The sequence below is a fragment of the Eptatretus burgeri genome, chromosome 5 (assembly GCF_056783735.1).
Source record: "Eptatretus burgeri isolate ZD-2024b chromosome 5, Ebu_testis_v1, whole genome shotgun sequence".
Classification (NCBI taxonomy): domain Eukaryota; kingdom Metazoa; phylum Chordata; class Myxini; order Myxiniformes; family Myxinidae; genus Eptatretus; species Eptatretus burgeri.
In genome coordinates this window covers 65,999,977-66,014,426 of record NC_140965.1, presented here as the reverse complement: position 1 = coordinate 66,014,426, position 14,450 = coordinate 65,999,977, and the positions used below count along the sequence as shown (strand labels likewise).

Sequence of the window (14,450 nt, the reverse complement as noted above, 5' to 3'; positions counted from 1 at the left end):
TTATCTACATTATCTTCTGATGTTAAACCCATAACATACATTATCTCCTAATGTTAAACCCATTATGTACATTATCTCCAGAAGTTAAACCCTTTATATGCATTATCTCCTGATGTTAAACCCATTAAATACATTATCTCCTGAAGTTAGACCTATTAAATACATTATCTCCTGATTTTAGACCAATTATATACATTATTATCTCTTGATGTTAAACTCATTATATAAATTATCTCCTGATGTTACACCCATTAATACATTATCTGCTCATGTTAGACCTATTATATGCATTATCTCCAGATGTTAAACCCATTATATACATTTTCTCCTGATGTTAAACTCATTATCTCCTGATGTTAAACCCATTATATACATTATCTCCTGATGTTAAACCCATTATATACATTATCTCCTGATGTTAAACCCATTATATGCATTATCTCCTGATGTTAAACCCATTAAATACATTATCTCCAGATGTTAAACCCATTATATCCATTATCTCCAGATGTTAAACCCATTAAATACATTATTTCCTGATGTTAGACCCATTAAATACATTATCTCCTGATGTTAAGCCCATTATATACATTATCTCCAGATGTTAAACCCATTAAATACATTATCTCCTGATGTTAAACCCATTATATACATTATCTCCTGATGTTAAACCCATTATATGCATTATCTCCTGATGTTAAACCCATTAAATACATTATCTCCCGATGTTAAACCCATTATATCCATTATCTCCAGATGTTAAACCCATTAAATACATTATTTCCTGATGTTAGACCCATTAAATACATTATCTCCTGATGTTAAGCCCATTATATACATTATCTCCAGATGTTAAACCCATTAAATACATTATCTCCTGATGTTAAACCCATTATATACATTATCTACATTATCTTCTGATGTTAAACCCATAACATACATTATCTCCTAATGTTAAACCCATTATATCCATTATCTCCAGATGTTAAACCCATTAAATACATTATCTCCTCATGTTAAACCCATTAAATACATTATCTCCTCATGTTAAACCCATTATATACATTATCTCCTGATGTTAGACCCATTATATACATTATCTCCAGATGTTAAACCCATTATATACATTAACTCCTGATGTTAAACCCATTACATACATTATCTCCTGATGTTAAACCCATTAAATACATTATCTCCTGATGTTAAACCCATTATATACATTATCTCCCAATGTTAAACCCATTATATACATTATCTCCTGATGTTAGAGCCATTATATACATTATCTCCTGATGTTAAACCCATTAAATACATTATCTCCTGATGTTAAACCCATTATATACATTATCTCCTGATGTTAAACCCATTATATACATTATCTCCTGATGTTAAACCCATTATATACATTCACTCCTGATGTTAAGCCCATTATATACATTATCTCCAGATGTTAAACCCATTAAATACATTATCTCCTGATGTTAAACCCATTATATACATTATCTCCTGATGTTAAACCCATTATATACATTATCTCCTGATGTCAGACCCATTATATACATTATCTCCTGATGTTAGACCCATTATATACATTATCTCCTGATGTTAAACCCATTATATACATTATCTCCTGATGTTAGACCCATTATATACATTATCTCCCGATGTTAAACCCATTAAATACATTATCTCCTGATGTTAGACCCATTATATACATTATCTCCCGATGTTAAACCCATTATATACATTATCTCCTGATGTTAGACCCATTATATACATTATCTCCTGATGTTAAACCCATTATATACATTATCTCCTGATGTTAAACCCATTAAATACATTATCTCCTGATGTTAAACTCATTATATACATTATCTCCTGATGTTAAACCCATTATATACATTATCTCCTGATGTTAAACCCATTATATACATTATCTCCTGATGTTAAACCCATTATATACATTATCTCCTGATGTTAAACCCATTATATACATTATCTCCTGATGTTAAACCCATTAAATACATTATCTCCTGATGTTAAACCCATTATATACATTATCTCTCGATGTTAAACCCATTAAATACATTATCTCCTGATGTTGAACCCATTATATACATTATTTCCTGATGTTAGACCCATTATATACATTATCTCCCGATGTTAAACCCATTAAATACATTATCTCCTGATGTTAGACCCATTATATACATTATCTCCCGATGTTAAACCCATTATATACATTATCTCCTGATGTTAGACCCATTATATACATTATCTCCTGATGTTAAACCCATTATATACATTATCTCCTGATGTTAAACCCATTAAATACATTATCTCCTGATGTTAAACCCATTATATACATTATCTCCTGATGTTAAACCCATTATATACATTATCTCCTGATGTTAGACGCATTATATACATTATCTCCTGATGTTAGACCCATTATATACATTATCTCCTGATGTTAAACCCATTATATACATTATCTCCTGATGTTAGACCCATTATATACATTATCTCCCGATGTTAAACCCATTAAATACATTATCTCCTGATGTTAGACCCATTATATACATTATCTCCCGATGTTAAACCCATTATATACATTATCTCCTGATGTTAGACCCATTATATACATTATCTCCTGATGTTAAACCCATTATATACATTATCTCCTGATGTTAAACCCATTAAATACATTATCTCCTGATGTTAAACCCATTATATACATTATCTCCTGATGTTAAACCCATTATATACATTATCTCCTGATGTTAAACCCATTATATACATTATCTCCTGATGTTAAACCCATTATATACATTATCTCCTGATGTTAAACCCATTATATACATTATCTCCTGATGTTAAACCCATTAAATACATTATCTCCTGATGTTAAACCCATTATATACATTATCTCTCGATGTTAAACCCATTAAATACATTATCTCCTGATGTTGAACCCATTATATACATTATTTCCTGATGTTAGACCCATTATATACATTATCTCCCGATGTTAAACCCATTAAATACATTATCTCCTGATGTTAGACCCATTATATACATTATCTCCCGATGTTAAACCCATTATATACATTATCTCCTGATGTTAGACCCATTATATACATTATCTCCTGATGTTAAACCCATTATATACATTATCTCCTGATGTTAAACCCATTAAATACATTATCTCCTGATGTTAAACCCATTATATACATTATCTCCTGATGTTAAACCCATTATATACATTATCTCCTGATGTTAAACCCATTATATACATTATCTCCTGATGTTAAACCCATTATATACATTATCTCCTGATGTTAAACCCATTATATACATTATCTCCTGATGTTAAACCCATTAAATACATTATCTCCTGATGTTAAACCCATTATATACATTATCTCTCGATGTTAAACCCATTAAATACATTATCTCCTGATGTTGAACCCATTATATACATTATTTCCTGATGTTAGACCCATTATATACATTATCTCCTGATGTTAAACCCATTAAATACATTATCTCCCGATGTTAAACCCATTATATACATTATTTCCTGATGTTAGACCCATTATGTACATTATCTCCCGATGTTAAACCCATTATATACATTATCTCCTGATGTTAAACCCATTATATACATTATCTCCTGATGTTAAACCCATTAAATACATTATCTCCTGATGTTAAACCCATTATATACATTATCTCTCGATGTTAAACCCATTAAATACATTATCTCCTGATGTTGAACCCATTATATACATTATTTCCTGATGTTAGACCCATTATATACATTATCTCCTGATGTTAAACCCATTAAATACATTATCTCCCGATGTTAAACCCATTATATACATTATTTCCTGATGTTAGACCCATTATATACATTATCTCCCGATGTTAAACCCATTATATACATTATTTCCTGATGTTAGACCCATTATATACATTATCTCCCGATGTTAAACCCCTATGTCACATGATTTATAGTATTAAACCCGAACGTACAACATGTCTCTGTGAAGAATAAAAGAAAAACTCGCATCTCCTCCTTTACCGGCTTCTCGCACCGTCGATGTGGGAATGCGCGGGACGCACCGTTTGTCCGTGTCCGACACTCACCTGTCCGTAACAAGACGAACAAGAGACCGCAGACGAAGAGGCGCCGAGCCATCCCAGGTCTCGGCTCCGATCTGTTCACAGGGTCCCGGATCGAAGAGCCCTGAACCGCATGGACTCAGCGTCTCAGCGTCGCACTTCTCCTTCCCCTTTCTCTTCGAAATCCCTTCCACGGCACACTCTCGCACACCACTCGAACCCACCGTCACCCAGTCAAGTGTGTACGCCGCTCCTTCGCGAGCCCCTTTCTGCTCTTTCCCGCTCCCAGAGTACGAAACCCGCACCGCCGGCGCTCTCGATGTATTCGTCACTCTCGATCCCACACTTCGCACCAACTTTTGCCAAGAGACCTACTTTCTCTCTGCCTAACTTCAGATCGGCTCTCAAAACCACGCACTACTTTCTCCGCGTAGGAGGACGCGCCTCGACCGCCCCTCATTTTCCCCAAAGTTTCGGACGATTCTGAGGCGGCGCGCGCGGCGTTCGGCGTGCAGCGTTTGAATCACGAATTAACGATTCGGTTTTACCTCAGCACGTTTTACCACAGGTTTTACCTCAGCACGTCGACGGGCTGTGAGAGTACGCGATACAACGAGAAACAAGCGCGTGATAAAAACCAGTACGAAACTGCGCATTGTGTTTAACAAGCTCGAATGAGCGAAGATCCTCGTCCTCTTAATGATGACGTCATTGTGATGTATCAGGTTTGTGATAATTATCTGTGTTAATGCCCTGTTCGATTCCCGCAAACAGAATTCAAGAAGCTTGCCTAGTTTCGGAGATAATTTTTTTAGGCCATTTCCATTAGCGGAGATATTTTGACGTCATAACTTTTTTTCTCGGAGGAATTTTCAAAATCGAAGATGGTTACTGTCTGCACAGGGTATTTTTACATATATACGCCAAGTTTCAGGAAGTTTGGATGAAAACTGTAGGCTGTGAAACAAAAAAGTCCACAAGAAGAACAACGTGAGTCAGACTTGGAGATCCTCCACGAGGATGTAAAAACCTTCCCCTGACGACCTGTACTCCGTCACGCTTGGATTAAAAGCACCAATTAACACCAATCATACATTTAAACACAGCTCGGTTTATAAATAACTCCCATCACTTCACGAACTTTGCCTCTTGTGGAACGGTTTCGGTTCGCGCGGTTTTATCCTCGCGACGCGCGGGCTTTTCACAATTGGCCGTTTGGCACGGCACGCCCGTGCCTTATCGCAGCTTTCCCACCTCTGATACACACACACACACACACACACACACACACACACACACACACACACACACACACACACACACACACACACACACACGTAGTGCAAATGAAACGGCGAACTGCAGCACCGGCGCACATTGGCCTCTTCCGTTGCAGAGATGACGACGTCGATCATTAATCGACTCAAACCTCACGAATAACACTGCAGCCGTGTTTGAAACGCAAGAAGGGACGGCGTGCTCCGTAATGCAGCGCAGCCACATGTCCAGAACTACTCATCCTCCCCCGAAATATTCGATTCCCTTGTTTTGTTTTTTCAGTGAAACCTGCGCAGAGTTCAAGTGGGATACCAGTTTGAGGGCTTTGGTTCCACCAGCCGCGTGGCATTCGCTCCCATTGGCTCTCTGGCTCACACGGCTCGTTTTGGGGATTGGGCCGACCCCGCGTAGGTGGGGAAACACTTTTTTAAAGGGCAAAACGCCTGTAAATCACGTGATGCAACACTAAATTTCCCAGTTTTAGTCCCCGCTGCGCTTTCCTTCTATGACGTCACCGCTAGTTCCCATTGTATACAGCCTTTTTTGGTTGCTGGTCTCTCTCTCTCTCTCTCTCGAGTGCAGCCTGTGGCTGCTGGTTGCATCATTGGTTGGGACGTGGCTGTGCCGCTGATGCAGTGCCCCTATTACCAGTACACTGGTACTCATTTTGCCGACCTCTGAAGGTTGATTGACAGGCTGAGTCAACCCCCTGATGTTAATTCAACGACTAATGGGACTTGAACTCAGGACCCTAGGATCCCAAGCCACCACACTAACCGCTCAGCCAACTCTCACCGCTGGTTTTCTGGCTACGATTTGATTTCTAAAGTCGAACAGGGCTGCGCGATGCACCCCACTGATCTGTTCATCATGAAGACTCTCGAAGAGTACGTATTGGGAAATGACGTCATTTGAGCGAAATTCCGTACGTCGCCCTTTTTCCCATCATTATTACCCCCCCCCCCCTCTCCAGATAGCCCAGAGCAAGGCGAATTTATACTCCATTTACATCATACTCCACCAAGTTAAAGGTCAAGGGCAAATGGTGGTCTGATTTAAAAAAAAATTATGCATTTCGTCATCACTCAATGTTTCCAGAGTGGAATCTTACAGATCGCTTTGTCTTCCAAGACGTTCTTGCATCATAATAGTATACCAACACTGATGTTGTGCACCTGATATTTGATTTGTGTCCTTCACCTACTTTTTCGGATTGTGACCTAATTGACAAAAAAAAAACACCTTTTTGATCATAATTGAATAATTTTCTTCGTGTTAAAAAAATTGCCTTGATGAAGGGGAACAGACAATTACACAAATACACAAACACGATGCGTTTTATTTTATATAGATTGTAAATAGAGACACATTTTTTAAATTAACAGTTTATTCGAAAATGTTGAAAATCAAGATCAGATGGTGATCCCCAAAAAAAATATTGCCATCATTGGATCATGGATGCCGGGGGATACGGAGGACTTGCATTGGGACTCTCAAGATCTGGAATGGAATAATGAAGCAGAAAACGATGCAATAATAATAGCAACAAGAAAAAGAGCAATCAGAAATTGCAGACCCTCGTTGGAACTTTTTGTGTATAGAGTATTTTGTGGAGTGTTTGTGTACTGGTGTGTTACGTCATTAATAATATACATAACTAGAACTACAACTTTATAATTGCTGGCGGTGATGACCGGGTACCAAGACGTCCCGCTTTGAATGGACACCTGACCCTGACCCATGACGTTTGTTATTATTAAATTTAATTGAGAATGGGATTAAAATTAGTTCAATCCAAATAAAATGGAAGACCAAATAGCTACAGTCCTGCATTGGAATCATCAGAAGGAACTTCAACACATAAAAAGCAAAGATGAAGTCATCAGGAGGAACCTGGATAGGGCTCACATTTCAGCTGCTACTCCTCTACCCTTAAACCCATCCAGGCACAGCCAAGTGAGCCTTTTTTAAAAAAAATAAATAAATAAATAACCCAGATCAGAAACAAAAAGTATTCTGGCTGCCAGACCATGCGTCCGATCAGGTTGAAATTTAAAACTTATATTCCCCATCACTACTACATCATAAATGTGAAGTTTCATGGTGATTGATGAATAACTTCAAGAAATAATTATTTTAAGATTATTCACGTGAATACACTGGTATCCACAAGGCGTGGTGAACATTTGTGTGAAGTTTCCCCTGGATCTGTCCACCCGTTTTGGAGAAGAAGATTTTTATAGGATTGAGGGTAAATCCAATATGGCTGCCAAGCCATGTGACCTATGGCATCATAGGAGGGAACGTTTTGTTCTTCATGGATAGGTGGTCATACCTGTAAAGTTTCGCCTCAATCTGTTCAGCCGTTTCAGAGAAGATTTTTTAAAGTTTAAAAAAAAAATACAGAGCTGCCAAACCACGTGACTGATGACATCATCAATTGTTTTTCTTCCTGTGCACAAATTTATGCCTAGATGAACTCAAAATATTTCATACTGATCGGATGTAGCGTTCTATGTATGCAATTATGACGTCATAACGAAGGCACCTATGACATCATAAAAAAATCACATTTATTCCACATTGTAAAGGTATAATGGGTCTTAAAGGGCTTTAAAGTGTCTCAAGGGTCTCAAAAAGTCTAAAAGGGGTCGAAGGGATTTGAAGGGTATAAAGGTACATTCCAATAGTACGCAAAAAGGTACATTCCAATAGTACGCAATTAATGGATGTAATTAATAGACGGAGTCACGGTCCAATAATATGGAATTATACGTCATTAATAGATGTACTCACGTTCCATTGGTAAGTAATTAACAGATGTACCGGACTCACATTCCAATAGTGCATAATTAATAGATGTACATAATAGACATTATAACCATGTACCATTGTCATTATCATTCTCATCATTGCTATTATCATTATCATCAGAGTACCCACCGGACGGGCGATCTTGTTCTGAACACATTTCTCTGACGTGTACCTTTATTTGGGCGGTGTATAGGCAACCGATAGCTCTATGTAGGCAAAAAACACACACAAAAACCCATGAAGTTACGTACATGAAGCAAAAACATACCGACACCTCACTGCACTGGAAAACGTGGGGAACAGGAATAGTGTACTGTAAATGGTGGAGACTTGTAATACCCTCCCAAACCTGTAGGGAGCACGCACTACATGATACACATTTACATCGAGAATTTGCATCCCTCCCCTCCCACATCCCAACTCCCCATCTCCCCCCCCACATCCCAACTCCCCATCCCCCCCCCCCAATATCGCTGGAAAATATAAAAACGCCTTTTCCACAGATTAATTTGGGTCTCGCTGATCCTATGTAACAAGTCTGGATGTAATCAGCCCGCAACTGTTGGTGGAGTCACATGACAAACACACAAACACCGGTCGGTGAATTATAGTAAGGATAAGGGAACAAAGGGGTAAGTAATTGTGAATTTAACGTTCCGTCTTTATTTACTTTTAACATTGTTCTTAACAAACGGGGACAGGAACAATGCAGGCATGATAAGCCGAATGGCCTTTTTTATGTGCCGAAGTCCCCTGTGTATATTTGTGTAATGTTGTTAAGAACTGGAAGAAATGGGAAGGGGGAGGACTAAGAGTTGGGGTGAGGGTGCATGGAATTGGAAAAGGGAGACCGAGACATTGGGAAGGGGGTGGTGGGATTGAGGACTTGTGGGTGGAAGGGGGATTGAGTACTTGGGGTTTGGGGCAGTTGAGGACTTCAAGAAGAAAGGTGGAAGGGATGACAGAGTTTGCTTGGGGGAGGGAAGACATAGAGGGGACAGAGTTGGGATCGAGGGGTTTAAGGCTTAATCACTGTCCAGTCCAGGACATAATAAATTTGGGTTACATCATTAGGCCAGGGTAGGGATGTTAAATTACAGAGGTTATTCCAATCGCATGAGTGGAAGTGTGTCAAAATGGCCTCCTTCGCCAATTTTTGGAAAATAATGTAAAGGAAATATGAGGAAATTTCAGAGATAATTGATAAACTTTAAGGTTTTAATAAAGGAAATTTTTTCATGATTTTTTATGTTCTTCTGAGGTCATGTTCCAAACAAGTCTTAGCTAATATTCTTTGGAGTTTAGCAGGTTCATATGACATGTACTCGTTTTTGATCGAACCTTTTTGTAGCAGGGTTCTGATAAAGAAGTTTACTCCCAAAGTTGGTAGGATCTGCAAGTTCTTAATTTGTGATTTTTTCTAGTAAGCAGGAAGATAAGCTTCGGCTTCATACTATTTTTAGGGATACCAGTGTAGATACTATTTTATTTTCGGGATATTAGTGTAGATACTTTATTTTAGGGATACTTGTGTACCTCCACCGTTAGCGAGACCAAGGACTACTCGACAAGCCACATCACATGATTATTGTGTGGCCATTGGCAACTCAAGTGTGGGCCATTACGATGTTTGTTTCTTCCCCTCCACTGCCAAACTCTGGAACTCTTTCCCTTCTGACGTCTTCCCAAAAACTTATGACCTTCCCCTTTTCAAAAAGCAGGTTTTTTACTTTCTCCAAAACTCTGAGACTGTTCTCTCTTTCCTTACTTTTCTATCAATGGAGTTCTTTTATTTAAGGCATGGCCACGATGAGGACTATTTAGTACACGACTGGAGCCTTCAACATTAAAAAAACGAGAGTTTTTGACCAGATAAAGTTAGGGAGTGAACCCCATTGAAGGTTTATTTCACTTTCACTAAGACCTTAGGACAATCGTTATTCAATTATCGTAAATTTCTTAAAACTCTTAGTTTAGATATAGTAAAGGACATTTTGGAAACTGACTGTGCATGTTCGTCTTCCCCTTTTTTATATGGTCCTGTGGACACGTAGTTTCTAGGAATTTGAATGTAATTAGTAATAGTGAAATTAGGGATGAAAATGGGAGTGAAATATGGGGAACTCATAACTCAACCTTGGAGCTCCATAAGGTCTTCAATTGTGGATTCTGTCTCTAATTTTGTTAACAACATGTGCACCAACTTTAAGTTATCTGTAAACTGTTTTAATGCATGGTTTAACGGAGTTATGGAAGTCCTGGGGAATGGGATTAAGATTTTTAGTCGTCAGGGCTTGCTTTCACTGGGTAGGTCTAAACTGGTGTTCAACAAGCTGAGTGTTCGTAAAGACATTTAGGATCTCCATGACAGATACGTAATAGTTCCAGCGGATAAGGCTGCTAATAATTTTGTTGTGGTTTGTAAAATCATTTATTCCTCTTTTTTCTCACCTTTGGAATAAACTCCCACACTGTTCAATCCCATACCTCCCTCCAGGCCTTCAAAACAGTTGTTCACAACCACCTCTTATCTTCCCCCATCCAAAACCTCGATCTTTTCTACCCCCGTTAATCCACCCCAAACCCACCTCCTTCAAATTCCCTGCTTTCCTTCCTGAAAATCCCTGTAATGTCCCTCTTGTATACTCCATGTTCCCCACTCTATCCTTCTCCCTTCCACAGATCTCCTAACGTCTCTGTTCCCAACTGTTTTGTCCTTCCCTCTCCCGCCCCTCTTGTCTCATGCCCCCCTTGCTGTGTGTTTTGTGTTGGCTCTCATACGAGCCTCGATAATGTATATAAAAAAGAAAGAAGTTTTATCTCGTGTTTTTATGAAGAGAGTTGGGCATTGATACGGTTACTTTCACTAGAATAGGAAATGGCACATATGTTCCTTGTCATAAGTCACTCCAAGATATTATCTCTGAGCATCAGGAAGTTTGAGTTAATAATTTCCGTATTAAATGTAAAGAGGTAAATCTTTGTATTCCTCCACTTTCCTGGATTCGTAAGCTTTATAAGAACCCGAAAAAGTATAGGTTTATAGCGGATTCCAGGCAGTGTTCCACAAAACAGTTATCGGTTATCATTAACTCAAGCTTGCAAGTTGTTAGGGAACAGTTGAGGGAATATTGTTTAGCAATTGAGAATTCTGGTATTAACACTTTCTGGAGCGTTAATTCTTCTTAAGAGTTCTTTGATAGGATTAGATGCCTCAACATCAAGTCAGTTGAAGTTTTTGAAATTTTCAACTTTATATACAAGTTTGGATTTATTACAAGTGAGGGATTCACTCTTCAAAGTAATTGACAAGGTTTTTAAAACTCTTTTAATAAGTGTTTATGTGTTGGGTTTGATAGCGCATTCTTTTCTAAAAATAAGTACTCAAGTTTTCATTGTTTTGATAATTAATCAGAAGTTTAAGGATGCTGTTTTATTTTATTTTATACTTTTGTGTCTTTTTGTGGGATAATGTTTCAACAGGCTAAGGGTATTCCCATGGGTGAGAATTACAGTCTACTAATAGTAGATATTTTTCTTATTTTCTGTGAATTTTTATTATTGCACAAACTGATGAAGGAGAAAAAAAAAATTAGGATTAGCTTAAATATTATCTCACACATGGCGTTATATCGATGATATTTGTGTGGTTAGCAATACATTTTTTGATAGGCATCTTCACAAGATTTATCCAGATAGCCTGATTGCTAACACGAGTGGTAGTGATTACACAGTTGCTGCACATCTGGATGTGTTGGTTAGAGTTGGACAGAATGGCTTTAGTGCAAGTGTATTTCATAAAGTTGATGATTTCAGTTTCCCGGTAGTCTTGTACACATTTCGAGGTCGCAATGTACCAACTGAAATGGGTTACAATGTCTTTTCATCTCAGATACTTAGATTTACAAGAATTTGTTCAGTAATGGATGATTTTGTGGAACGTGCTGAGAAGGATTTTTTTCCATCATGTTAAACGGGGGATATTTGGCTGATTGTTTGATCAGGACTTGTGAGAATGTCTTTAGACTCCATCGTCACCTTTTATTTAAGTTTGGTTGGTTTTCAGGTTAACAAGTTCCTTTTGCATTGCATTTGATATAATAAAATGAATTAATTATTTTAGTGAGGTAAATTCTTTAATTAACATTACTGGTTAAACATATATATATATATATATATATATATATATATATATATATATATATATATATATATATATATATATATATATATATATATATATATATATATATATATAAAATAAAGGAGGTATTTAGATTAAAAATAATCATAATAATAAATCGAATAACTAACCCTAACCATTCAGAATGTGACCAAATTTGGGTGACAACATTAGGACAGGGACAGGATATTAAATTGCGGAGGTCATGCCGATGACATGACCAGAAGTGTGTCAAAATCTACTTAGTCAATTTTTTGGAAAATTGTGGAAATTTCTTCAAACATCTTCTTCAGTCCCACCAGTCAGAATGCTACCAAATTTGGGTAACATTTGGACAGGGCCTTGATGTTAAATTGCAGAGACCATGCCAATCACATGACCAGAAGTGCGTCAAAATGGCCATCGCATGAATTTCTTCAAAAATCTTCTTCTCCAAACCCACCAGTCAGAAGGTGACAAAACTTTGGTTGCAACATTAGGCCAGGGTAGGGATGTTAACTTGCGGAGCTCATGCCGATCACGTGAACGGAAGTGTGTAAAAATGGCTGACTTAATCAATTTTTGGGAAAATCGCGAAAATTCCTTCAAAAATATTCTTCTCCACGCCCAGCAGTCAGAATGCCACCAGATTCGGGTTACAATATTAGCACAGGGTACTGATGTTAAATTGTGGAGTTCATGCTGATCATGTGGCCAAAAGTGTGTCAAAATGGTGGACTCAGTAAATTTTTGGGAAAATCATGGAAATTCCTTCAAAAATCTTCTTCTCCAGACCCACGAGTCAGAATGCTACCAAATTTGGGAGACAACATTAGGATGGTTTGTATATGAAGGGAATGGTTTGTATATGAAGGGAATGGTTTGTATTTGAAGGGGTTGGTTTGTATATAAAAGGGATGGTTTGAATATGAAGGGGATGGTTTGTATATGAAAGGGATGGTTTGTATATGAAGGGGATGGTTTGTATATGAAGGGGATGGTTTGTATATGAAGGGGATGGTTTGAATATGAAGGGAATGGTTTGTATATGAAGGGGATGGTTTGTATATGAAGGGGATGGTTTGTATATGAAGGGGATGGTTTGTATATGAAGGGGATGGTTTGTATATGAAGGGGATCGTTTGTATATGAAGGGGATCGTTTGTATATGAAGGGAATGGTTTGTATATGAAGGGGATGGTTTGTATATGAAATGAATCGTTTGTATATGAAAGGAATGGTTTGTATATGAAAGGAATGGTTTGTATTTGAAAGGAATGGTTTGTGTATGAAGGGAATGGTTTGTATATGAAGGGAATGGTTTGTATATGAAGGGGATGGTTTGTATATGAAGGGGATGGTTTGTATATGAAGGGATGGTTTGTATATGAAGGGGATGGTTTGTGTATGAAGGGAATGGTTTGTATATGAAGGGGATGGTTTGTATATGAAGGGAATGGTTTGTATATGAAGGGGATGGTTTGTACATGAAGGTAATGGTTTGTATATGAAGGCGATGGTTTGTACATGAAGGTAATGGTTTGTATATGAAGGGAATGGTTTGTATATGAAGGGGATGGTTTGTATATGAAGGGGATGGTTTGTATATGAAGGGGATGGTTTGTATATGAAGGGGATGGTTTGTATATGAAGGGGATGGTTTGTATATGAAGGGAATGGTTTGTGTATGAAGGGAATGGTTTGTATATGAAGGTAATGGTTTGTATATGAAGGGGATGGTTTGTATATGAAGGGGATGGTTTGTACATGAAGGTAATGGTTTGTATATGAAGGGAATGGTTTGTATATGAAGGGAATGGTTTGTATATGAAGGGGATGGTTTGTATATGAAGGGAATGGTTTGTAGAACAAGGGAATGGTTTGTATATGAAGGGGATGGTTTGTATATGAAGGGGATGGTTTGTATAAAAAGGGAATGGTTTGTATATGACGGTAATCATGCGTTTGCACAGTGTGTGACCCCCAATGTCCCAGGTGTGTGTTAAATCACTGCTTAAATCACGTGTCCTCTTTTTCGTTCCGTTTAGGGCTTGGGCAATATACCTGT

At 37.7% G+C, this 14,450-nt stretch overlaps 1 protein-coding gene across 1 annotated transcript in view; it reads right to left on the bottom strand.

Moving 5' to 3' along the window:
- LOC147026597 (neurogenic locus notch homolog protein 1-like) overlaps positions 1 to 4,528 on the bottom strand; it is an 85,548-nt gene extending 81,020 nt beyond the window's left edge. Inside the window, exon 1 of the mRNA XM_085882167.1 lies at positions 4,153 to 4,528. Coding sequence (XP_085738293.1) covers positions 4,153 to 4,204 — 52 coding nt within the window. The 5' untranslated portion in view covers positions 4,205 to 4,528. The remainder of the gene's footprint in view (positions 1 to 4,152) is intronic.
- Positions 4,529 to 14,450: the final 9,922 nt, after the last annotated feature.